Here is a 26,730-nt window from a genome sequence, read left to right as displayed (position 1 = left end):
TGGGTAGACACTGCTGAACATACAGCAGAAAAACAAAAGTCTTTTTGATTTTTATCACACAGAAAAATCAATAGCACCTCACCTCTTCAGAAGTATTTCAGCTCACTGCAGTCCTTCACTCAGAAAGCCTCAGGATGCAGCAATCAGCAGTCATCCTCTGGCTTACTTATAGAGGCCTTAATTGCCTCATTCTGAACAGCTGAAGTTTTTCCCACGCCCTTAAACCTTTCTGGCTACTTCTGCAGCCGACACCCGATAATAATTGGTGTATTGTCTAAACAAGGCAGAAATGTATATTATATATATATATATATATATATATATATATATATATATATATATATATATAAATATCCCCCCCTTTCCTTCTCTTCTTTTGATAATTAATAATAAATATTTTCCCCTCCTTTCCCCCCCTCCCTCATATCACCTAAATTTAATCACTATCAAATGTGCACACACACTTATGTGCAGTCATGCACATATGTACACACACATGTGCACAGTCAGTACCATCTGTCGTGTACACAAATTCCTCCTTCCCCTTAAATTAAATTATACCTCAATCCATACAAACTTAGTCAGCCATACTTGTATATTGCTACCATAACATAAGACAAAACCCCAATCTTGTTTTAATTTAAAATAATATTTTAAAATATTATTTTAATATTTTAACATCCTAATGTCATTTTTATTTTTGGTCCTAATCTCCAAACATTGGTTTTAACTCGTTTTTAATTCTAACACTGATTCGCCTTGTCATATATCCATTCTGGTTATGTGCTTATGCTTTGGCACCGTGCGGCTCACTGCACCGTCCTTTGCTGACACTTCCCCCTTTCTTTCTTTTCTCCCCCTCCCCGTGGCCACCTTATAGTTAACACTGCATATCTCGGCCCCGAAGCGCCCGCCCCCCTCCCGCACGTCACGTTCAAGTCCTTCCTCCTTATAGTCTTAACACAGATGATAGTGCCGTTCTTGTTCCGCCTTGGCTCATGCCCCGACATGCCCACTGCCACCGCCCCCTCCTCTATACAATTCAGCTCCAAGTCCCCACACAGTCAGCTTGACAAAGGAGCGCGACTGCCGCATCATCGCAGTACGCCCGCTCAGAAACGCGTTGCACGCCAGTGACGTCACCACCCTCGGACTGCTGCTATCTCCAACCTAAACCTTGTTTTGAAGCTCCCCCACCGCCGCCGGCCTCAACACCTTACAGCGGTGATAGATATCTTCACTCAGCACAGCGCCCCAGCAGGAAAAGGAGTAAAGTGACCGACCTGATGTCTTCTTTTATGGAAATGTTGTACAATGCCTATTTGAACTCTACCAAATGTGAGTTGCCTGTACTTATCTATTCATTAAATTGTTTTAAAACATCTACACTTAGAGGCGCCTCTTCCCTTGCTTTTTGTTTACAGTACTGGAACATGGTTTATGTTTCTCTATGATGGCAGCCCTGAGTTTGTATTTGTGACCCCTGCAACAACATTCATCCATCCATCCCTGGACTCTCTCCCATTTATACCTCCTTGAGCTTGGACTCTTTATACTGTACATTTTTTTGTACACTATTATTAATAATATTATTACAATTTGCTTTTTTATATTTATATTATTATTAATTTTATATTACCGAGGTATTCTTGTTTTTAGTTCATGTACATTCTTGTGTACTCTTTATCTTCTCAGATGGTAAAGCTGCCCATTCCTCTTGGCAAAAAGTCTCCAGTTCCTGTAAATTCTTGGGCTGTCTTGCATGAACTGCATGTTTGAGATTTCCCCAGAGTGGCTCAATGATATTGAGGTCAGAAGACTGAGATGGCCACTCCAGAACCTTCACTTTATTCTGCTGTAGCCAATGATGTGTTTTGGATCATTGTCATGTTAGAATGTCCAAGTACATCCCATGCGCAGCTTCCTGGCTGATGAATGCAAATGTTCCTCCAGTATTTTTTGATAACATACTGCATTCATCTTACCAACAATTTTGACCAAATTTCCTGTGCCTTTGTAGCTCACCCTTCCCAAAACATCAGCGATCCACCTCCGTGTTTCACAGTAGGAATGGTGTACCTTTCATCATAGGCCTTGTTGACTCCTCTCCAAATGAAGCGTTTATGGTTGTGGCAAAAAAGCTAAATTTTGGTCTCATCCCTCCAAATGACTGTGCCAGAAGATTTGAGGCTTGTCTCTGTGCCGTTTGGTGTATTGAAAGCGGAATACTTTGGCATTTGCGTAGTAATGACCTTCTTCTGGCGATTCGACCATGTAGCCTATCTTTCTTTAAATGCCTCCTTATTGTGCATCTAGAGTCCTGTATTGCACCTGAAGTTATTTGTGGGTTTTTCTTTGCATCCCAAACAATTTTCCTGGCAGTTGTCGCTGAAATTTTAGTTGGTCTACCTGACCGTAGTTTTATTTCAACAGAACCCCTCATTTTCCACTTCTTGATTAGAGTTTGAACAATGCTGATTGGCATTCTCAATTCCTTGGATATCTTGTTATATCTCTTTCCTGTTTTATACAGTTCAACTACCTTTTTCCCGCAGATCCTTTGACAATTCTTTGGCTTTCCCCATGACTCAGAATCCAGAAACATCAGTGCAGCACTGGATGAAAGATGCAAGGGTCTGTCAGGAGTCCAGAAACGCATTGATTTTTTATACACACACACACTAATTACAAGCACACAGATGGGGATGGGTACCTTTAATAGCCATTCAAACTCCTTTGTGTCAACTTGTGTGCATGTTTTCAGGCCAAAATCACGTAGGGTATGTAAACTTTTGATTAGGGTCATTTGGGTAGTTTCTGTTGTGTTTATGATTTAAAATAGAGTAAACACAGTTGATTGATAATAAATGGCTTCAGCCAAACACTAACCATGAGTGAAAAATGTTTGTGTCATCATTCATATTTTCTGAAAAATGGCCAAGAAATGATAAATTCTGCCAGGGTGTGTAAACTTATGAGCACAACTATGAATGGGGATATACTATACTCTAATCACTTCTCATGGATGGCTGAGAAGCAGAAGTGTGACCAGTCCAGGCTCTGCACACAGGTAGCAGACAGAAATCCATCACACAGGACCCTGAGCTCAGGAGCAGAGCACAGGGGAGGCTACAGCATGCAAACACACACACTGTGTGAAGATCGTATCTTGCATGTCACAAGAGGCCAGCCAGATGTAATAAATGTTGCATAGAGAGAAAGAGTGCAGGTTGATAACAGTGGCAGTGTTCTGGCAGCAGGATCTGCGGGATGCCAGGACATTGTATAGTTTCCAGTCAGTAGTGTATTTAGGTTTTGTGCTGCTCTAGGCCTGACTAAACTTGTGCGCCCCTAATTTAAATATGGCCCACCCCTTCCTGTCAAGGCCACACCCCTTGCCGTTTAAAGACCCATCCTGAAAATTTCGAGTGGGGACACTAGTCCTGAGGGCCTGGATTCCCTTAATTTGCATAGAATTCCTCTCACTTCCTGTTTGGCTATGGGGCAGAAAGTGAAGGAAAATCTCTGCAATGGGACAGGGATGGTAAAAAATAAACTGACGGGGGATATAACCCACCTTTACTCTATCCAAAATTAAAATAAAAAGTGTTATCTATAGTTCTACTTTAAGCACAAATTTCTGATAATTTTATGGAGAGGACTAAGAAGATATAACCATGCCAATGGTGCAGCAGCAAACAGCACAGTGAGGAAGGTTTGTGGTCCAGGATGACAGGACAGTCAAAATTAGAAGCACCCCCCACAGTTGCAGAATGCCGGCCGCCCGCTTACCGGAAGCAGTGCGGCCACTTTCTGGGGGAGCTAGACTAATTTGCCTCTCTGCCCAGTCCGTCCCATAAGACTGGCACTACACTAACAGTATAGTGCAAGCCGGCGGGGACTCTTTCTGTGCTGCCCCCCCCTGCATGGTGCTGCCCTAGGCCTGGGCCTTGTTAGCCTAGGCCAGGATACAGTGTTGTTTCCGGTACAGTCCTGCAAGTTCCGGAAAAGCTGGGGAGGTGTGCCGGAGCCCCTCTTAAGGCAATGCCCAGAGTAGATGCAGGAATCAGTCTGACCAATTCCTGCATAGGCTACGGGGACAATCTTGATGTTGAGCTATAAAAGTGTGATTACAATATGATCTGTATTACATGGTAGGAATTTGGTGCTATTCTCTGGCAGTCATTTTGGCCCTGCCTGGGCCTCTCTGGGATGTGTCCTATGTATGCACACATATTTAAGAAGCTGAAGGAGGTAGCACTGCTAGGCTCTGAGGAAGACTGTTATCCTTCGAAACGCGCCAGCCTGCGGTGGTTTTTAAGTCGTCTCTTTTGCCATTTGGAGACTGTGGCTATTAGACCGATTGTCATCCTTTAAAGGCTTCTATATTGCGGTTTTCTTTCACATGCTTGTGAGCCCTCTCTTTTCTATTTCTTTTCCAACAAGAGGGGGTGCAGGAGGCTTTTAAGAACACTATCCTTTATATACTAAAACATCCTCTGGTTCATACATTTCCATCCATCCCCCAACCCTCCATTCAGCTGCTGGAAGTACCTTTTTTTTAAATGCAACTTTTATTGAAATTAATTAAAAAGCCTTTGTACAGAGTTTCTAAAAAATTAAGTGGTATAAAACATTGCCAGAAGTGAACGGGCAAAGTACTAAAGTGAAGGTATCAAACTAATCAATGAGGTAGAACACAAGGAAACATTGGATTGCTATACATCGATGGAATGTAGCACCTGACCTGGTGTAAGCCCATGAAAAATCATAAAAGAGAATCAAAAATTGGAACCTGAAAATGATCGCGACGGACTGTAGACCAAAAGGCGGTAGTTACGCAGAGTAAATCAGCCACGAGACAAAATAAATTAATAAAAAAAGGTGTTTTAGAAAAATGTTCTATCTTGCTTCTTTGAATTTTCTTCTCACTGCGGCTGGAAATGAATGTTGATTTGACACCCAACTAATGAACATTCTTAAGCCCCGTACACACGGTCGGACTTTTGCCCAACCAACTTCAAAATCCGTCACTTTTCGTATTTGTCCGACCGTGTGTACGTTCCATCGGACCAACTTTTTTGGCTTTCATCGGACAAAAAGTTGGGTCTGCCAACGGACCAACTTTCTGGCAAGAAAAGTCCGATGGTGCCTTGTCCGACCGTGTGTACAGCAAACCATCGGACTTTTGGACAAAGTACAAATGCGCATGCTCAGAACCAATGTTAAACTCAACCAACAATAGCAGAAGTTAACCAAAGGGTGGCAGTAAAGAGCAAGTAAAACCATGTGATGTTGGGAAAGTGTTAGAAAAGTTTGCAGAAAAGTCCGAGCGTGTGTATGCTATGGGTGTGATCGGACAAATCAATTAAGACAAAAATCCAAGGGAAATTTTGTTGGATGTCCGACCGTGTGTACGAACCTTTACTTTGAATTTTTTTTTAATGAAATTCTACTAGTGTATAGCCAGTGCATGCCAAGTGCCAGCACAGTCACATGCAGAATGTCCATAGGTGTGTAAACTCATTGCGTCTTCTGCTCCAGGTGGTTGAATACAGCGACAGGAGGTGAAGATAAGGTGGGCGTGACCCTGAGCTGCATGGATAAAGAGGTGATTTTTATTTGCTCAAGGAATACTTTTATACATCTCAGCTGCATTGGTGTCCTCAGAAGTCTCAATCCTCTGGATCCCTCAAGAGATAATTACCATGGAGAGATGGGTGCATTGCCACTGGTCCATGTGGACCCCCGTCCTGAATATTGCTCAGTTACTGCCAGCAGAGGGCCACCAGTAGCACCATTGGGCACACTTAGTTTCCTAATGGTAGCCAAGATGTTTTGCGTCTTTTCAGATGATGGGTCTTTTGGGGGAATCTTTTGATAGATCTGCAAAATGAAACAAAGATGTCATGATTGGTGAAGTAAATCTTGCAATACTATACACTCTGCTGAACTTACAGTATATAGTTATTGCATATATGTATTCATCTGTATGTTCCTATATTGCTAGACTAATCTAATTTAGAGTATGCTAGGCCTAATGATATAATGTTAGCTATGAAGACAGACGCATTTGCTTAGTAAACAAGTTACATTTATTTCCTTTAAGAATAGGAATATATACCAACAACAGATATCTATAAAGTTTTCTATAACAATAGAGCTAGGTCTCTTATGCCCTGTACACACAATCGGTTCATCCGATGAAAACGGTCTGATGGATTTTTTCATCAGATATCCGATGAAGCTGACTTTCATCAGTCGTGCCTACACACCATTGGTTAAAAAAACGCGGTGACGTAAAACACTACGACGTGCTGAGAAAAATGAAGTTCAATGCTTCCGAGCATGCGTCGACTTGATTCTGAGCATGTATGGATTTTTAACCGATGGACGTGCCCACAGACGATGTTTTTTTTCTATCGGTTAGTTAACCATCAGATGATTTTAAAACAAGTTCCTAGTTTTTTAAACCGATGGATAAAAAAACGATGGGGCCCACACACGATCGGTTAGTCTGCTGAAAACGGTCCATCAGACCGTTTATCAGACAAACCGATCGTGTGTACACGACATTAGGGCCACATGGCTTAGGCCCTAAATAGCAGTCAGAGCAAAGTCCCAAGATGACATAGAGAGAACCTCATGGCAGGCTTGCAACGAAAAGAGAGACTAAATTCATTCTTTGTGAGCTTTTTACTTGAACACACACTCCCACTCATAACCACTCCCCCTTGCATCTTATCCAATAAGGTATTGCCAAGCGATAGCCCTTGTATTGGCCACTAGGGGCAGCATTGTAAGCTTGCTTGCAGAGTATTGTCTTACACACACACACACACACGAGCCAGGCCCCCCTGTTATGCAGATTCTGCCTGGGTCCCAATTCCTCTATACCTTTTAAAACCATGGGACTGCAAGTGTCAGCTTGTTGTAAAAACAGAGGTGTAGAAACATTAGACCATGTTGCCTTCCAACAATTGGCATTTTCTTTAAATATCAAAACCAGTGATAAATTACTAAACAACTGAAAGCTTGTGTCTACAAACGTGCCAACATGGCTCTCCATATACAAATTGGAATTAAATCCTGCTAGACATGGATCCTCTGCATCACAATGGCTAGGAGAATGGGGGAGCTGGTTGCAACATTATTCCTGTGTATAGATAGAAGCACACAATGCATGCTGGGCTATATATTCCATATGTGCAAACATCTAGTCAAAAATAGACTTTACATTTGCAGAACCATACTGTAAATGTGTTCAAATACATTTTACCACTGCAGAGTCAGTAGGCGGGAGTAACACAGTCCAGATGCAATAGAAATAACTTTTATTGTAGTCAGAGTATAACAGTTCACAACAAGCCCGACAGAAAGCCTGACTAGATTAACAGCAGATTGTAGCAGAGCACATCTCAGCCAACTGGTCAGCAGTCTTGAAGGGTGGAATGTGCCTAAGCAGGGAGGTTTCCAACAAGGGCGGTGGATTCCTAAGCTTTCCCTACTCGCCTGCAACCTTTCCCTGACGCTATTACTGTCCGACAGGTGATCTGTCCCTGCTCTACCCACACACAAATGCACACCAGAACCAGGGTCCTAAATAGACTGAGCCAAGATGGCCACCAGAGTCACATGAGCAACCAGCATCCCACTGGACCGCTGCCCCAGAAAACCATAGAGGAACCATGTTCCTCTTGACATCTGACCAAGGATCAACATGCAAGTGACTCTCCCTAGCAAACCCAAGAATCTCAATATTTATTATAGTCCGTGCTTGTATCACAGAGAGGGGAGGGCGAGAGCACAAACCACTATGGTGTAGTAAGTTCCAACAAAATTTGATGACAAAGATAAGTTAAAAATGAATCACAAAAGTATAAAAACCACACATACAGTGCCTTGAAAAAGTATTCATACCCCTTAAATTTTTCTCAAAATGTTGTCATGTTACAACCAAAATTTATTTTATGTGATAGACCAAGACAAAGTGGTACAAAATTGTGAATTGTGAAGCGCGTCAACGTGCGTCTCAACGTGCGCGACGACGTGCGCACCAAGCCTCATGCAAGCATCATATGCAAAGCCGTGCGCGCATGCGCACCGCGCCGCTAAACAAGCCTCGTTTTCAACAACTGTCTAAGGACAAGCGCACAGACGCACTAGTACCATGAGCCAAGCCTCACTCTGAGTCACTGTCCCCAGATGTAGGATAACATATAAAAAGGAAGAAAAAAAACTTTCGTACTCTATTGGGAAGTCATGGAGATTCATGTTATACCAACCACAACATAGAACCCAAAAGAAAACCGCCACAAAGGCTGTTAAAAATTGAACATTATTAAAAATGGTGTTCGCTTAAAACAATGGAAATGTTAAAAAATAATGAAATTTAATAAAATATTTGAAGCCCAATTTAATATAAAAATGTAACTGAAGGTAAATTACCAACATTTATAGTACTAAAACAAATAGAAATTGTACTATCGCATGCAGAGACTCAAAATGACAAGTTTTGGCCCATGATACCACAGAATTCCATCCAATGAAAGTAAGCATTTCTAGCAATCAAAATACAATAGATGCTACATATTATAAACACATCGGTAAGATTATATGATGTTGTTTTATATATATGCTCAGACCCATGTGGTAATCAAATGAAATGCTCAGTTTTAATCACCACAGCTGCCTCCTACTGGCAACTTCAAAACCTAACCAAACCTCAAACATGAATGTTGAATAAAAATATTTATAAAATACCTATAAAACAATCCAAAATATTAGTATCAGATATTAATCAGATCCTCCTACAAGTTGTTAATGAATGCGTTAACGTCCGTGTCGTCGTTAAGGCCAAAAGGAACATAAGTCTTAGGTTGATAAATCCAGGACATTTCCTGTGAACCTTGTTCACTAAGGTTCTCTAACAAACCTATGAGGGCTTCACAGAACAGCTGTACTTAAACTGAGATTAAATTACACAGGTGGACTCCATTTACTAATTAGGTGACTTCTGAAGGCAATTGGTTCCACTAGATTTTAGTTAGGGGTATCAGAGTAAAGGGGCTGAAAAACAAATGCACGCCACACTTTTCAGATATTTGTTTAAAAAAAAAAAAAGTTAAGCATTTATTATTTTCCTTCCACTTCACAATTATGTGCCACTTTGTGTTGGTCTATCACATTAAAACCCCCAATAAAATACATTTACATTTTTGGCACACAAATGCGATTTTACAATTTACAACAAAATGGAGCAGCACTCAAACCAAAAAAGCTTTTTTGGTTTATGAGCGCGACACCATTTTTGTGGAAAAAAACCTCTTTAAAAATACCAGAGAGCTCCTAATTTCCTGTTTGGGCTGACAGTCATTCTGCTGCACTAAAATCTCAGTCAGTGTCGTCATCCCTGCTGGACCACAGGTCTTCACCTATCCCACTGCTTCTCATTGCTCCTATCCCTAGGCATACATTGCATACTTTCCCAGCAAAATAATGCTGCCGCTTTGACTCCCAAAAGCCTGCCTATGCACCATGTAGAGAAAGGGTTCAGGTAAAGCCAAGCAACCCCATAGACTTAAAGAAGGGCACTTTGAATCCTGGGAATTGTAGTCAAACACAGCAGCCATGTAATACAGGAACTGACTTTCTGAACCATATATGCCAGTGTAACTCCACCCCTCCTCTACAGTGAGCAGGCACAGCAAACACCCTGGGAACTTGTAAAAGGGTAATCTACCCATTATTTACACATATGGCAGAGACTGAGCCAAAGAGCAGGACGTCAAGTGCACCCAGCTCTATACTTTACCCATATCAAAACATATACTGCAGTTATACTGAACTGTCAATGCATTTGACCCACATTTACAGTGTACCTGTTCCACACCTTTTTTAAAGCGGTCGATAAGTGTAAAACTGCTTCGTAAAGGGCCCCCACAATAGCCGGCAGAACACAACAAAGGAATTCCCCTCCAGCAAGTCACTTGACACACAGCTCTAGGCCTAGCATAGTCATTTATGCACTTTAGCAGTATATCCTCCTATATTCACTAAATTAAGGTTCATTACTGCCCGCAGCTGCACTTTAGATGGCCTTGCTGCCGTGTATGCTGATCTGGACGCCACATGTCATCTTATGCCAAGTCCATATTACTAATAATTCTGTATGCAAAATGGTGTTCTTGCATTTGTTAATCCATTTTTTTCCATGCTTGCCTCTTTACCCACCATATCAGTTGACAATGTGTTAATTTTGCCTTTACCAACTGGTTCGGTGCCCGTTTTATTCGACATGGTAGCATTAATGGTTATCAGATATTACTTTAAGTGATTTTCTAGTGCTATTGCATGCTTTGTACTCTCAACCTAGTGTGTCAGAGGGATGAAGTTCTTGTAAATTGGAGGCAGAGGACCCTTAACCAGCGGCTCCTACAGGGGTAGGCTACACCAGTAAGAACTGAGATCCCTGTAGTTTCCCCAGCAAGAATTTTATAGGCCTGGTGGCTAGATCACATCGAATAGTAAAAGGCATTTCTCACTACAGAAACAAGGTATGAGAGAGAAAAAAAAAAACTCTAGGGTAGCATAAAGAGATTTTTAATACAGCTTACCTGTAAAATATTTTTCTTGGAGTACATCACGGGACACAGAGTGGCATATTTATTACTATATGGGTTATATGGAGTACCTTCAGGTGATGGACACTGGCAATCTCAAACAGGAAGTCCCCTCCCTATATAACCCCCTCCCATAGGAGGAGTACCTCAGATTTGTAGCAAGCAGTATGCCTCCCAAAATGGTCCCCATAAGAGGGGTGGGAGCTCTGTGTCCCGTGATGTACTCCAAGAAAAAGATTTTACAGGTAAGCTGTATTAAAAATCTTTTTCTTTATCGTACATCACGGGACACAGAGCGGCATATTCATTACTATATGGGATGTCCCAAAGCAATGCTTATTGAGGGGAGGGAGAACATCTTCCCAAGACAAAAGGATTTAATTTAGAGATATACTCAAATCCTAATAAATCCAACTTATTTGAGAAAAAAAATAATTTTAAATTTTAAATTTAACTCAAAAGGGAGCCCCCCGGAATCCGAGGGTCTCAAACTGCAGCACTGCCTGCCCAAAGGCTGTATCAGTATTCCTTCTTACGTCCAACTGGTAGAATTTTGTAAACGTGTGGACAGAAGACCAGGTTGCCGCCTTGCAAAACTTGAGCCATAGAGATCTAGTGGTGTGCTGCCCAGGAGGCGCCCATGGCCCTAGTAGAATGAGCCTTTAATGATAACGGAGGAGGCAACCCCTTCAAGCCGTAGGCCTGAGTGATTAACTGTTTAATCCACCTCGAGATGGTGGATTTTGCAGCTGCCTGCCCCTTTTTGGGCCCATCCGGTAAAATGAACAACACATCCGTTTTCCGAATCTTCTCTGTAGCTTTAAGATAGGCCTTCATGGCCCTGACAATATCCAAGGTATGCAGCAACCCTTCCTTTCTGGAAGTAGGTTTAGGAAAGAAGGATGGTAATACCAAATTCTGGTTTAGATGAAAACTGGATATAACCTTTGGTAGGAAGGAAGGATGAGGGCGGAGAACGACCTTGTCCTTATGTAAAATAAGATATGGTTCCTTACAAGATAAGGCTGCCAGTTCCGATACTCTTCTGGCGGAAACTATGGCGACCAAAAATACTAACTTCCTTGTCAGTAAAACCAAAGGAATCTCAGCCAACGGCTCAAAAGGTTGTGTCTGTAAACTTGACAGAACAAGATTTAAATCCCACGGACAAAGTGGGGATTTAACTGGAGGATTAATACGCAAGACCCCTTGAATGAAGGTCTTAACCAGCGAGTGGGTGGCCAGCGGCCGCTGAAACCACACTGACAAAGCTGAAATCTGTCCTTTGATTGTGCTTAATGCCAGTCCTTTATCCACTCCTAGCTGTAGAAAACTTAATACTCTATCGATGGTAAACTTGCGGGAAAGCCATAGCTTGGACTCACACCAGCCTACATAGGCCTTCCAGACCCTGTAATAAATTACCCTAGAGACCGGTTTTCTGGCTCTGATTAGGGTAGAGATTACCTTCTGAGATAGACCTCTACCCCTGAGGATCAGGGCTTCAGCTTCCAGGCCGTCAAATTTAGATGCCGTAAGGCAGGGTGGAGGATCGGGCCTTGCGATAGCAGGTCTGGCCGTAGAGGAAGAGTCCAAGGGTCTCCCACTACCATCTTCAGGATTAGTGAATAACATGCCCTTCTGGGCCATGCTGGAGCTACCAGGATGACTGGTCTGTGCTCCACCCTGATCCTGCGCAGCAGGCGGGGTAGTAACTGGAGCGGGGGAAATGCATACAGAAGTTTGAACTGATGCCAGGGGCAAACCAGCGCATCGGTTCCGCAGGCCATCGGATCCCTTGAGCGGGATATGAACCTGTCTAGCTTCTTGTTGACTCTTGATGCCATGACATCCACGTCCGGCACTCCCCATCTCTGGCAGAGTGTCTGAAAGACCTGTGGATGTAGAGACCATTCCCCCGGCAACAGAGTCTGGCGACTTAAGAAGTCCGCCTGAAGGTTGTCCACTCCTGGAATGAATATTGCCGATATGCAGGGCACATGAGCCTCTGCCCACAGGAGAATCAAGCTCACCTCTGAGCGGCTTGACTCTTGGTTCCCCCTTGGTGATTTATATATGCCACGGCCGTGGCATTGTCCGATTGAATTCTCACCGGGAACCCCTGCAATTTGGACGTCCAAGCCCTGAGGGCTAGTCGAGCAGCTCTGAGCTCCAAGATGTTGATGGGCAACTGCTTCTCTAGCTTTGCCCAAGTACCTTGGCGAGTGCAACCATCCAAAATTGCTCCCCAGCCCGTCAGGCTGGCGTCTGTGGTTACTATCTTCCAAGCCACTGGGCTGAAAGACTTCTCCTTCAGTAGATTCTGAGGGTCTAACCACCAACACAGACTTTGTCGGACTCTTGATGAGAGCGGCAAAGGGATATCCAAGGCCTGTGGCCTCCTGCTCCATGCTGACAGGATGGCTGCCTGCAGGATGCGAGTGTGGCTCTGGGCGTACGGTACCGCCTCAAATGTGGCCACCATCTTGCCTAGTAACCGCATACATAGGCGAACAGTTGGTTCTCTCTTGCTTAGAACCAGTAGGATTAACTCCTTGATGGCTTTGACCTTTATCAGAGGCAGGAACACCTTGTGTTGTTCTGTGTCTAACCTCATGCCGAGATATTCCAACTGCCTTGTGGGCTGGAATGCTGATTTTTCTCGATTTAGGACCCAGCCGAACCTCTCGAGGTACTGAACCGTGAGGGCCACTGCTCGTTCCAGGCCAGGAGACGAGTGATCTATGACTAGGAGGTCGTCCAGGTACGCTAGGATCGTGACCCCTTGGATCCTTAGATTGGCTAGGATTGGAGCTAGGACCTTCGTGAACACCCGGGGGGCCGTAGCCAACCCGAAGGGAAGCGCCACGAATTGGAAATGACGCAGAGCCACCGTAAAGCGTAGAAATCTTTGATGTGGCTGATAAATTGGAACATGAAGGTAAGCATCCTTTATGTCTATGGATGCCATGAAGTCGTCCTTCTGGAGTGCGGCAGCTGCTGACCGCACGGATTCCATCCGAAATGAGCGGACCTTTTAGGTATGCATTTACCATTTTTAAGTCCAAAATTGGCCTGACATCGCCGTTGGGCTTTGGGATGATGAATAGGTTGGAGTAGAAACCTAGCCCCTGTTCTTGGACTGGTACCTCTACTATTACCTCCTGGGAGAGTAGATGATTCAATGCCGCCATTAATGCGGCTCCCTTCCCCGGATCGTTTGGTAGCCTTGACTCCTGGAAATGAGGAGGAGGAAACCTTAGGAAGTCTAGTTTGTAGCCTGTAGCCACGGAAGACCGTACCCATCTGTCGGGAATGCTGGCCTCCCAAACCTCTGCAAAGAGACGCAGCCTTCCCCCCACCCTCGTGGGTGGGGGCGCCCCTTCATAAGGCCGGCTTGGGGGCTGGCTTTGCTGGCTTGCGAAACCACTGCTTCTTGCCTCCAGCGGCCTGTCCCTGCGATTTATTGTTAAAGTTTGATCTTGCAGGAGGCCGTCGAAACTGTATGGTATTGGAGGGCCCCTGCCCAGGGGAGTACTGTCGTTTAAACGCAGGCCCCCGAAACTTTTTCTTGGTTGGCAAAAGAGTACTTTTGCCGCTTGAAATGGTCTGAATGTATTTATCCAGGTCTTCTCCGAAGAGTCGTCCTCCATGGAAGGGGAACCCTACCAGGAGCTTCTTGCATGGGGGCTCTGCCTCCCAGCTCTTTAACCATAAGAGTCTTCTCATATGGATAAGGGATAACGATAAACGTGACGCTTGCTGGATAGAATCCTTAATCGCATCTACCGTAAAGCGTATGGCCCTGGGCACATCCGAAAATTCTTCTGCCTGCTGGGCAGGAATAAGTTTAAGCATCTGCTTAGCTTGATCCGATAATGCTTGTGCAACCCCAATCGCAGCCACAGCTGGCTGCACTACTGCCCCTGCAGTAGTGAAGGAGGTTTTAAGTAGCGTTTCCAAGCGTTTATCAACCGGATCCTTGAACACCTGTATGTTTTCTACAGGGCATGTTAAAGATTTATTAACACATGAGATGGCTGCGTCCACAGCCGGGGTTGCCCATCTCTTGGAAAATTTCTCTTCCATAGGATATAATGCAGAGAATCTTTTAGGTGGTAAAAAGATTCTATCTGGCTTGGTCCAATCTTGGAACATAACTTCCTCTAACAGAGGATGGATCGGAAAAACTGCGTTGTTTTGAGGCGTTTTTAGTGAGCCCAAAGCTGAAACCGTCGATACTTGAAGATCTGGTACTGGTAAGTTGAATGCCCTATGGACCAAGTCCATTAAGGCTTGAACCCACCAGCTCTCCCCTTGGGAGGCTGCCCCAGACTCCTCCGTATCTTCGATCCCCGAACCTGCTTGGTCCTTGTCCAAGAGGTCGACCAATTCCCCTGCAGAAAGGACTTCCTCATCTGAGGGTCCGCGCTCGGGCGACGGAGACCTATTCCGTTTTCTGCCCCGCATAGCCTTGGCTATCATCTTTTCCACTCTTTTTTCCATTTCTTTTAAAGAGGTGGCCAGCACCTCGTCCGTGACCACCCCAGGGTTGGACTGACCCGTGCCAGCCCCAGCGCCAGATCCCGATGGTCCCACCAAGGCTCCCTCTCGGGAAAGCAGCGGCATAACTTTGTCCGAGAGCTCAGACTCTCTGGGGGAATCCCCACCTCTTGTACCCTCTGATCCAGATGCCATGGTACAATACCGAGGTACGCCCGCTAACTTAACGGTGTTTGGAAAAATAATAGTTATTGCCCAAAAACCCTTTGGGGGGTAAAAAATGCCTTCTTTCCTTTTAATGGTTTGTTTTCTTCTTTTTTTTTTTTTTTCAAACCAAAAGAGAGAAGAAAACACTCTGTCCCCCTTAGTAGTATTGCCAACAACTGCTGAAAAAGAAAACAACCTATCTCTAGGCTTGGACAGTCTATTCAAGACTGTAATATTCCCTTTGGCCACTGTGTGTCCTCGGCGCCCCATGCTGCCGCTCTGGTTTCTTCCTCTCTCAGTCTCCTCACACACTGAGCTGGCAACAATGGAAGGGCCGCCCCTTCCTTTAACAGACTGGCCCGCCCTTCCCCCCCGGGGGGGGGACACACGAGGAGGCCAGAGCTTGCATCCTGCCATCCAGGGCCAGGAGGAAAGAAAAAATCCTTATGCAGTGCAGCAACCGCCTGGAGGCTTGCAGGTAGGCACTCAGACCCTTCCCAAGCGTTTATCTCACTTTTAACCTGAGAACATTTATAACACACAGGCCCCTTTTTCAATGCTTTTACCTAGCACCAGTATACAATACTACCAGGGAGGTCACCTTTATGGGGAATACACATAGAGCCATCCTATCCTAAGATATGTGACTCACTTTGCCAGATGCAGCGCATAATCCTTAGGCATTTCCCACTGTGACCTCCCCCCCCCCCAGAAAACCTGCTGCGAACCAAGTTCCGCAAGCTTCCCTTTACTTACCTGCTCCATGCCGCAGGACTTTGCACAGCAAGAGGCCCAATCTTCCCCCATCTCCGTGGGGTGTCTAGACCTTCAGGCCCTGGGTTCCTATGAAGGATCCACTGTCCTGGGCCCATATAGCACTCTGGCAACAGAAACATTAGGCCCCCAAAGGTTTCTAAGTCCTGGGCCCAGAGTCCAGCTCTCTAAAAAGAAAAGCATTATGGGCTATACCCCATTGGTTTGGGGTCCGGTTGCTGACCACTTTAGCGCTGAGGCCTTTGGACAGAACCGGTTAGCCCACCTTAATCCCAAGGATGTGGAGGCAAGCTAAACCATGACCAACACCTAAGACACTGGCGTAAAAACTGAGGTACTCCTCCTATGGGAGGGGGTTATATAGGGAGGGGACTTCCTGTTTGAGATTGCCAGTGTCCATCACCTGAAGGTACTCCATATAACCCATATAGTAATGAATATGCCGCTCTGTGTCCCGTGATGTACGATAAAGAAAGTAAGTTTAAAGGTAAATTTGAGTCAGTTAGTCCAATACAAACCACTTTAATATCTGCCTTAAGATTTGTTTACAGTCAAGTTATCTGCTTTAAGGGTTTAAAAACCATAAGACATCCATACCTCCTCCACATACTGAGATGTGATGGCTCTTACAGTCTGCATATCTGTAGTCTCCATCATCAGAGTCACAGTCTGGCCCTTCCGGATCTTTACCTTTCTTTTAAACAGTTGCCAGTTGTTGTAGCAGGTGGCCAATGTAGCGATAGCCATCATCTAAAATACACACACGGTCAACAGTTATGGTCGCGCAATACAAAATGACTGTTCCAATTTTGTGGTCTAGGTACGGAAAGACAGTATACCCAGGTCTTTGATCTTCACAGACTTTAGAATAGGTTGATCAAGAACCCACCTCCAGCCTGCTGAATCAACAACGAAGGAACCATTTTTTGCAATCCATACACCTCTACTAGACGGCACAACGAGAGTGACATAACTTTTCAGCAATATGACTGGGCAGCAAAAGAACAGCAACACACCAATAATTCATCAACTTCACTCTTGTCACCTGTCAGCACATGTGCATTGCAGTAACCCCCGATTTGCTCCTAGAACTGATCTCACCTCTCATGCCTCGTACACACGACCGGTTTTCCCGGCAGGAAAACTGCCATGAGAGCTTTTGGCCGGGAACCCCGGCCGTGTGTATGCTCTTCCGAGGGGAGTAAAAAACTGTGCATGCTCAGAATCAATCGAAATGGAGATAGCACAATTGTCACGCTCTAAGGGACTGAAAAGCACGAAGACTGAAAAGAACGAATCGTCTCTTAAAGTTTTACTAACACGAGGATCAGCAAAAGCAGCCCAAAGGGTGACGCCGTTTGAATGGAACTTCCACTTTATAGTCCGTCCTACGTGGTGTATGAGGCATCAGAGTCTGAGTTTGTTGTATTGGGATGACAGGAGGTGGATATCATATTATATTTTTAGGATGGACATTCACCCTGAAGGTCATGTTGTCCTGCCACTTCCCCCCTCTCACAACACAACATTCTTTATTACCTATGTAATTTGTGCTGGAAAAGCATTGCTTCCACACGTCTCACCTAGGTACGAATTACTGATTTTGCTTTCTTCCCGCTCTCTGTGCATGTGCAGATGTGCCACAGGGCACAAAAGTGAGTCTGTTGTACAGCTGTGAACACACTGGTTTTGCTGACCATTTTCATATGTATGGAGTTTCCCCGTGCATATGCAAAAACAACTATCAGTGAAGTCCCAAACTGTGGAGGAGGTACAGAACAAGGTTACTGCAACTGGCTCCATTATCTGGGGACTCAAAAGCGGAAACAAAGACCATGGTATCGGTCTGCATAGTGGTGGAGCTCTGCCTATCAGTCACCCCCTTCACTCAGATGCCGCTCCAGTACAGTAAGCAGGGCTGTCTAACACAGGGCAAAGGGGGAAGCTGCCCCTGGCCCAGTCTCTGTGGGGCCCAAGACAGCTTCCCCTTGAGCCTGCATTGCCTGACAATAGTTGGCAAGTGGATTCGGAAGGGCCCAAGAAAAGGTTTGCCCAGGATCCAATGATTGTGAAAGACAGCCCTGAATGCAAGCATGATTAAAGTGATACCTCAAGTGCTGTACTGTGTTAAAGTACCGCCAAAGTTGCAGAGAATGGTTGTACCCAAGTCATCTATGTTGACTCTGAGGCCATATGGTTTTGGAACTGTTAATCACCTTGCTGCTGCCCTCCACAGGAGTTGTTACTTCTAATTAACCAAATAATGGTGCCACTTACTATGGTCTCTGTGTGCCTTACGCCATCTTGATACCTGTGGGCAAGGCCTTGATGCCTTGGGGGGGGGGGGGGGGGGGTCACAAGAAGTGGGTTGCATGATGCCGGGCATTATCCAAATGCAGAAGAGGGCCAGCATTGGACTGCAGCGGAGATGGGGTAAAGGTAAGCATTGCTGTGGGAGCGGATTTCTTATTTTAACTTTTGTGGGGGAAATAATTTTTTGAAATGCTGTAGTTGAGATACAATTGAAAGGAAGACCATCCATGACTTGGAAGAAAATCTATTATTTACTACAAAACCACTTAACATTACCATTTACTACAGAAGTTTGGCTACTTACCAGGGGGACTGCACAGAATTTGAACACTCGCTGGTTTTGCAGTCGGGACAAGTACAACAAGACATCAGGCACATGTTGCAGGATATTTGTGATGAGCTCGTTCAGACACTGCACAGCTGGCACAATATTTTCTGGCTTGGCAAAGTCAGACAAGTTCTTCCCATATTTACTCCACACCTGGTACAAGCAGAGCGACAAACCTATGATTAGCAGCTGATGTCTATCTCAAACCCTTTCCATCACATACAGCTCATAAGCCAGAGGTCAACACTGGGAATAAAAAAAAAAGGCAATTTCCTTCCTTTCCTTCCCAAGGATTCACAGCCATGTACAAAGAATTCTGGGTCCTTTTGCTTTGGAAAATTTCAACTGGCCGTACTCATGAGTTGGGGATTAGAGGGGGCATACTTGAAAACAGATGGGTTTAAAAGGACCGACTTCTGGAACTGGTGCTAGTCCTGGGCAGAACTTTGGCATACCTCCCAACTGTCCCTGGATTTCATGTGAAAGTCCCGCCTTGGGGAGGTCTGTCGCGCATCCCGATCACCTTCATTCTGGGACAATAAAATGTCCCGGATCCGTGCCCATTCCAGAGCTGATGGTGACTGCCAATTCCCTTTACTTTTGTATTGTTTATGTTTTAAACCATTGTAAGGTGTATGTTGACACCCAATAAAAATTGTCAATTATAAAAAAAAAAAAAAAGTCCCGGAATTGCCCCCTGGGCCAATCTGATGCCCCCTAAAAAGGCCGCTGCTGTCCCTCACTGCCCAGTGTACTGCTGGCTGAGACCCGCCCGTTGCGCTTTACCCCAGACGCTGCCTGGTTTACTGCCCAAACAACTGTTTGCTAGGCACAGTCCGCCTGACATCTAGCAACCAGTGACATACTGATGAGGAGGAGAGCAGGGCCCAAGCATTCAGAGCAAGCCGTAGGAGAATCTCGTCCTTGTGCCTAAGCTCCGCCCCCCAGACTCTGGGTCTTCCGTGATGTCTGTTCCTGCTTTGGAAGTAATGTAGGAGAAATGCTCCCTGCCCAGAGGACGCTCATAGTCACTCTGCTCCCTCCCGTACACTGCCCCTTTCCAGTCATACTGCTGTACAGTCCCCCCTCCCATCATACTGCCTTCCACTACACCCCTCCCATCATACTGCCTTCCACTAGCCCCCCTCCCATCATACTGCCCCCCCTCCAATCATACTGCCCTCCACTGCCCCCCCTCCAATCATACTGCCCCCCCATCATACTGTCCTCCACTGCCTCCTCTCCCATCATACTGCCTTCCACTGCCACCCCTCAAATCATACTGTCCTCCACTGCCACCCCTCCCATCATACTGCCCTCCACTGCCACCCTTCCCATCATACTGCCCTCCACTGCCACCCCTCCCATCATACTGCCCTCCACTGCCCCCCTTACCATCATACTGCTCTGCCCAATCATACTGTCCTTCACTGCCACCCCTCCCATCATACTGCCCTCCACTGCCACCCCCTCCTATCAAAAATGTATAAAAATTATAGCAGATAGGAACATTTCATACAGCACTATTGGCTCTCAGTTCTATAGTCTTGGAATGAGCCCTAAAATTATGGCCAATCTAGCATTTTAAAATTGTGTAGCTTTTAGTTATCAATGGGAAACCTGAGCCTGGGGTGATGCATACAACCCACTTTGATTAAATTACTCATCTAAACTTCACATCGGAGATCCTCCCATTGCATCAGTGTTTCCCCTTCATGCCTCATCACATCAGAGGTCCCTCCATCACATTAGACTCCTTCATGTTGGCATCCCCCCATGGCAGAGTCCCTCCCGTTTCCCAATCAGGGTCCACCATCACTACAGAATTCTACCATCAGAGTCCTCTAATCCCATCAGAGACTAAACCCCCCCCCCCCCCCCCCCAATTACAGTTCACCCATCACAGGCCCTGCAATAGGCTCAAAAAAAAATATCCAGGGTAAATTGGGTCCCATGCATGTGGCCCCCTCCAGAAGAACCCAAACAGCACTCCAGGGTGCCTCAACACCTTGGCAGACCAAACCAGTTGACAAAGTGCAGGTGGTTGCATAACCATCATCTCATGTTCGTGTGCTGGGATTAGAGAACCTTGGATTTTCTATACTTGGCGGCGAGCTGGTCAATTTCTGAGGACACACAACAGACAGCAATACCTTTGGCAAGGTTTGGCCTCCCTTGTGCCTTTTGTACCCCGATTTGCGACAATAGAGCAGACAAATTATTGAAGAATCCCACAAGGTGGTAAGCCTTCTTCAGAACTAGCACTGCATCTATGAGATGGCCAACAGCCACCTCCAGTGCTGGATATGAGAGTAAAGACACCTGCACATTCCACCGTGTTTTGTCTCCAACACCACAAGTACAGAAAAATCTGCCAATCTGCTAAAAATCCAGTGAGCTCCATCAGTCCTGTTTGAGTTGACTACACAGTGACACTGAAACCCCAGGCAGTGTTGTCAGCCCCACCCAAGTTCTCCTCTGCAGGACTACAGAACTCTTCCTTTTAAGGTTACGAAGATGAGGTGCAAAAACCAAAATGTGCCTAATGCCAAATATTTTTATTTGAATGCAGCCAGGTTTAACAGCTTCTTTTTTCCCCTTTGACTCTATAGTACTGATGAGGCCCCGAAATGCATTTGTTACCTCTGTCACTTTTATCATTAGAACAATGGCAGGCTACCAAAAAGGAAAGCAAGGAGAAAGCTGCAATTTCAGCGCCCTCTGTTGTAAGGCCCCATGTACACAGGACGCTGGTGCAAACTCTTCTGAACGAAAGTTGAAACCAACGTTTAGAAATGTCCGTTTTGCCGCGTTTGCATGCCGCGTTTGCGTCTAGAAGCGTTTAGTTGAGAAACATCATAAGGACCCTCCCTAAGCTAAAAAAACAGTATTAACCATTTCAGCCATTTTGTGAGACCAGAGTGAGTAGCAGCAAGTGAGAGAGCAGTAGAGAGTGTACTTGTATTGAGCGTGTCACTTGCCACAAGTTGTGGATTGTCCACTTGCCACAAGTTGTGCATTGTCCACCTGCCATGTCACCTGCCACAAGTTGTGGATTGTCCACAATGCAATGCAAGCAATTACATTTTTTTTTTACATTTTTTTCATGGCAAATGAAAAACCATTATTTGAGATTGTTAAAGTAAAAAACAATAGGTCACCTTTAAAAATGCATATAAATGAAAACGCGGCAAAACACCGGTACCGCGTTTAGCCACATTTAGTGTCTGAAACGTGGTAATCTTTGGAGTCTGAACCCATTTTTTTGCTTTCAGAAAAACAAGGTTAAACACAACTGCCTAAAAACGTGGACACATAGGATAACATTGAATGTGTTCAGGGGCAGTGGAAAAAAAAAAGTGTCCAACTGCCTCTGAATGCACATTTACCAGTGTCCCGTGTACATAGAGCCCAACAAGCAGTAAATATTTAAATGTTGTATCCTGGCCACATATTTAATTTAAATAAGCATTCTACACAAAACTGAGTTTTAGCTCCAGGCTCATGATAGTGAGCAGAAAACCCATACTCGCCTCTTTTGGCCACAACTCTAGTCCGTTCAGCTGGTCTTCCAAGAAATCACGGATGAGGTTGATCTTCTGCATTAAGAGACTTACAGAGATGGAGATCCTTGTGTCTTCTCCTACTATGGGTTCTTCCAGCCCTGAGACAGAGAACATTACTGACAGACCAATTACCGTTGGACTAGATGCGTAATAACAGTACTGTGGGGGGAAAAAAAAAATGTAAATAAATGTATATATATATACACACACACACACACACACACACACACACACACACAGTATCCCACAAAAGTGAGAACACCCCTCACATTTTTGCAAAGATTTTATTATATATTTCCATGTGACAACACTGAAGAAATTACACTTTTCTGTATAACAGTGTAAATTTGCTGTCTCCTCAAAATAACTCAACACACAGCCATTAATGTCTAAACCTCTGGCAACAAAAGCGAGTACACCCCTAAGTGAAAATGTACAAGTTGGGCCCAAAGTGTCACGATTTTGTGTGGCCATCATTATTTTACAGTACTGCCTCAACCCTCTTGGGCATGGAGTTCACCAGAGCTTCACAAGTTGCCACTGGAGTCCTCTTTCACTCCTCCATGACAACATCATGGAGCTGGTGGATGTTAGAGACCTTGCGCTCCTCCACCTTCTGCTTGAGGATGCCCCACAGATTCTCAATAGGGTTTAGGTCTGGAGACATGCTTGGCCAGTTCATCACCTTTACCCTCAGCTTCTTTAGCAAGGCAATTGTTGTTTTGGAGCCATTTGGGGTCATTATGTTGGAATACTGCCCTGCGGCCAAATCTCCCAAGATAGGGGGATCATGCTCTGCTTCAGTATGTCACAGTACATGTTGGCATCCATGGTTTCCTTAATGAACTGTAGCTCCACAGTGTGGGCAGCACTCATGCAGCCCCAGACCATGACACTCCCACCACCATGCTTGACTGTAGGCAAGACACTTGTCTTTGTACTCCTCACCTGGTTGCCTCCACACATGTTTGACACCATCAAGTTTATCTTGGTCTCATCAGGCTACAGAACATGTTTCCAGTAATCCATGTTCATTGTCTTCAGCAAACCATTTTAGGGCTTTGTGCATCCTCTCAGAAGAGGCTTGCTTCTGGGACGACAGCCATGCAGACCAATTTGACGCAGTGTGCAGCTTATGGTCTGACCCCCATCCCCCCCCAACCTCTGCAGCAATGCTGGCAGTGCTCATATGTCTATTTCCCAAAGACAACCTCTGGATGACGCTGAGCACATGCACTCAAACTTCTTTGGTCGACCATGGCAAGGACTGTTCTCAGTGGAACCTGTCCTGTTAAACCCAGTGGCGGTGCGTCCATAGGGACGCAGGAGCGCCGCCCCCTCTGGCTCGCTCACAGCCAGTAAAATATACAGATTCATACACTGTATGAATCTGTATATTTTCGCCGCTGCCGTCCACTATTCAGCTGGCCGGAAGTTGAGCGCCGGTCAGCTGAATAGCGGCAGCTGACTGGCTGTGTGGAAGTGCCTATCAGGGCCAGCGGCCCTGATAGGCTGTCCGAGTACAGCCCTGAGGCTGTAGTCGGCTTCCTGAAGCTCATCCTCGGGGCGTACCGGCCATACGCCCGAGGATAAGACTGACAGGCGTCTCAGCCAATCAGGTAACCTGATTGGCTGAAGCGTCATCGAGGGCGGGACGAGGGACATCGAGGGACGTAGAAGCCATAAAGGCAAGTGCGGGGGGGTACTGGGCACAGTGGCTACAAGTGGGGGCACAGTGGCGACAATTGGGGCACAGTGGCGACAATTGGGGGCACAGTGGCGACAATTGGGGGCACAGTGGCGACAATTGGGGGCTGTGTTTGATGGCATAGTGGTGACAATTGATGGCACAGTAGCTGCGTTTGATGGTATGGCACAGTGGCTGTGTTTTGATGGCATGGCACGGTGGCTGCGTTTTGATGGCATGGCACAGTGACTGCGTTTTGATGGCACGGTGGCTGCGTTTTGATGGCATGGCACAGTGGCTGCGTTTTGATGGCATGGCACAGTGGCTGCGTTTTGATGGCACGGTGGCTGCGTTTTGATGGCATGGCACAGTGGCTGCGTTTTGATGGCATGGCACAGTGGCTGCGTTTTGATGGCATGGCACAGTGGTTGCGTTTTGATGGCATGGCACAGTGGCTGCGTTTTGATGGCACGGTGGCTGCGTTTTGATGGCATGGCACAGTGGCTGCGTTTTGATGGCACAGTGGTTGCGTTTTGATGGCACAGTGACTGCATTTGATGGCATGGCACAGTGGTGACAATTGATAGGTACAGTGAGGCTGCAATTGTTTTTTTTTTTTTCCGTTTGCGCCCCCCCAAAAATTTTGAGCACCAGCCGCCACTGGTTAAACCGCTGTTTGGTCTTGGCCACAGTGCCGTAGCTCAGTTTCAGGGTCTTGGCAATCTTCTTATAGCCTAGGCCATTTAATGTCATGGAAAGAACGTTTTTCCTCTACGCGATTCTTGTCAAGCTTGCCTTGCATACACACAATCAAGAAAAAAAAATGATTGAGCAAAGCGCGGTGACGTACAACGCGTATGATGGCACTATAAAGGGGTAGTTCCATTCGGATGGCGCCACCCTTTGGGCAGCTTTTGATGATTTTGTGTTAGTAAAATTTTGGTGAGAGACGATTCGCGCTTTTCAGTCTTCATGTTTTTGAGTCTGTTACGCTAGTTTTACCAGAACGAGTGCTCCTGTCTCATAACTTGCTTCTGAGCATGCACGTTTTTCCGTCGTTAAAGCCTACACACAACCGTTTTTCGCGACGTGAAAAACAACGCGAAAAATTAGAGCATGTTCTAAATTTTTAATGCCCATTTTTCACATCGAGAAAAATGCTCTGGAGCCTACACACGATCGTTTTTAATGACCAATTTAAAAAATTGCATGTTTCTCTTCATGAAAAACGGTTGTGTGTACGCGGCATTAGAGAGTTCTTTGCCATGAGGTGCCATGTTGAACTTCCAGTGACCAGTATATGAGCGTGAGAGCGATAACACCAAATTTAACACACCTGCTCCCCATTCACACCTGAGACCTTGTAACACTAACAAACAGTGATTTGATCGAGGTAGAAGGAAGTCCATAATCTTCCTCCTAATTTCCCCTGGGATTCTCTCTTCTCTCCCCGATTCACCACCTCTGAGCAGGTGAATTCAGACACAGATCGCCAGTAAAGTGCTAAGTTTGCACCTTCATAAACTGGCTGTTTCTGTGTCAGTCAGTTACAGCTCGTCTGTGTGCGGAGATAAATCGGTGGAGCACATGTTTTCCCCCAAATCATTTATTTTTAATAAACCGTTAATGAACTGAGATCAGCGGCAATCTTCAGTTTTATAAACAGACATCCCCCCACCCCCAAGACAACAAAACATGTCCCCCTGCCATGTGTGTGTGTGTGTGTGTGTGTGTGTGTGTGTGTGTGCGCCAAGGCCGTCTTTAGCACAGGGCAAACGGGGAACTTGCCCTGGGCCCAATCCTTGTAGGGGGTCCCACGCTTCCTGTGAATTGGGGCCCCGATGACGGCTTTGCAGAGTGCAGTAGTGCACAGAGGACACGGGAGGCTGTATTCCCGATCTAGCTAGCAGTGAGGAGGCGGGGCCACAAGCTCCACTGACACGATGACCTCGCCCCATGTAGCCTGTATGCAGAGTGGCTGTAGTAAAAGCAGTGATCGGAGTGGGCGCGGCAGTGGAGCTCCCTTCCCCGCCCCCTCTATACTGGTTGGGGAATACAGAAGTCCCGGGTGGGGCCGGCAGCTCCACTGACACTCCCACTCTGATCACTGGCTCTAACTACAGCCGCTCTGAGTGGAGCTCCCGGCCCCACCCCTTCTCTGCTGGCTAGCGTGCGAATACAGCCTCCTGTGTCGTCTGTGCACTCTGCAAAGTCTGTCATCGGGGCCCCAATTCACAGGAATCACGGGTAATCTAATACAGCATGTCCGCAGTCTCTGGTAATCTCGTGCAGCATGTCCGCAGTCTCTGGTAATCTCGTGCAGCATGTCCGCAGTCTCTGACCCTCTCCTGTAGTATGTGTATTAATGTGCCGCTTTACTTGCTCAATTATTTGGGATTGCTCCACCGCTCAGTGAGTGGTAATGACGTGCATTAACCTATAGCAACCAATCAGTGAGCGCTAATATTGTGCAGTAACCTCTAGCAACCAATCGGCAAGCAGAAATTATGTGTTGTAACCTCTAGCAACCAGTGAGCGGTAAGGATAGGCTGTAACCTCTGGCAAACAAATACAATCTCTGTGTGATCTGCTGCAGTAAACTGAATTTGAGTCTGCTATTTTTTTGTATGTCTTAGAATGGAGGAGGGGGGCCCAAAAAATGTTTGCCCAGGGCCCAAACAAAATTAAAGACGACCCTGGTGTGCGCGCACATACACAATTTATTTTTTA

General features: G+C 45.7%; 1 protein-coding gene across 2 annotated transcripts in view; it reads right to left on the bottom strand.

The window, feature by feature from the left end:
- Positions 1 to 5,423: 5,423 nt before the first annotated feature.
- LOC120936189 (squalene synthase-like) overlaps positions 5,424 to 26,730 on the bottom strand; it is a 69,566-nt gene continuing 48,259 nt past the window's right edge. The window contains exons 5-8 of one of the 2 annotated variants that reach the window (XM_040348355.1): positions 22,281 to 22,472; positions 18,724 to 18,900; positions 16,704 to 16,856; positions 5,424 to 5,886 (exon numbers count right to left, since the gene is read on the bottom strand). In XM_040348355.1, the coding sequence (XP_040204289.1) occupies positions 5,704 to 5,886; positions 16,704 to 16,856; positions 18,724 to 18,900; positions 22,281 to 22,472 (705 nt within the window). In that variant the 3' untranslated portion in view covers positions 5,424 to 5,703. The remainder of the gene's footprint in view (positions 5,887 to 16,703; positions 16,857 to 18,723; positions 18,901 to 22,280; positions 22,473 to 26,730) is intronic. The other variant, XM_040348356.1, reaches the window with a different exon arrangement.

The sequence above is a fragment of the Rana temporaria genome, chromosome 4 (genome assembly GCF_905171775.1).
Source record: "Rana temporaria chromosome 4, aRanTem1.1, whole genome shotgun sequence".
NCBI classification, from domain to species: Eukaryota; Metazoa; Chordata; class Amphibia; order Anura; family Ranidae; genus Rana; species Rana temporaria.
The sequence above is the reverse complement of the archived record's forward strand: the minus strand, read 5'-3'. Positions and strand labels throughout refer to the sequence as shown.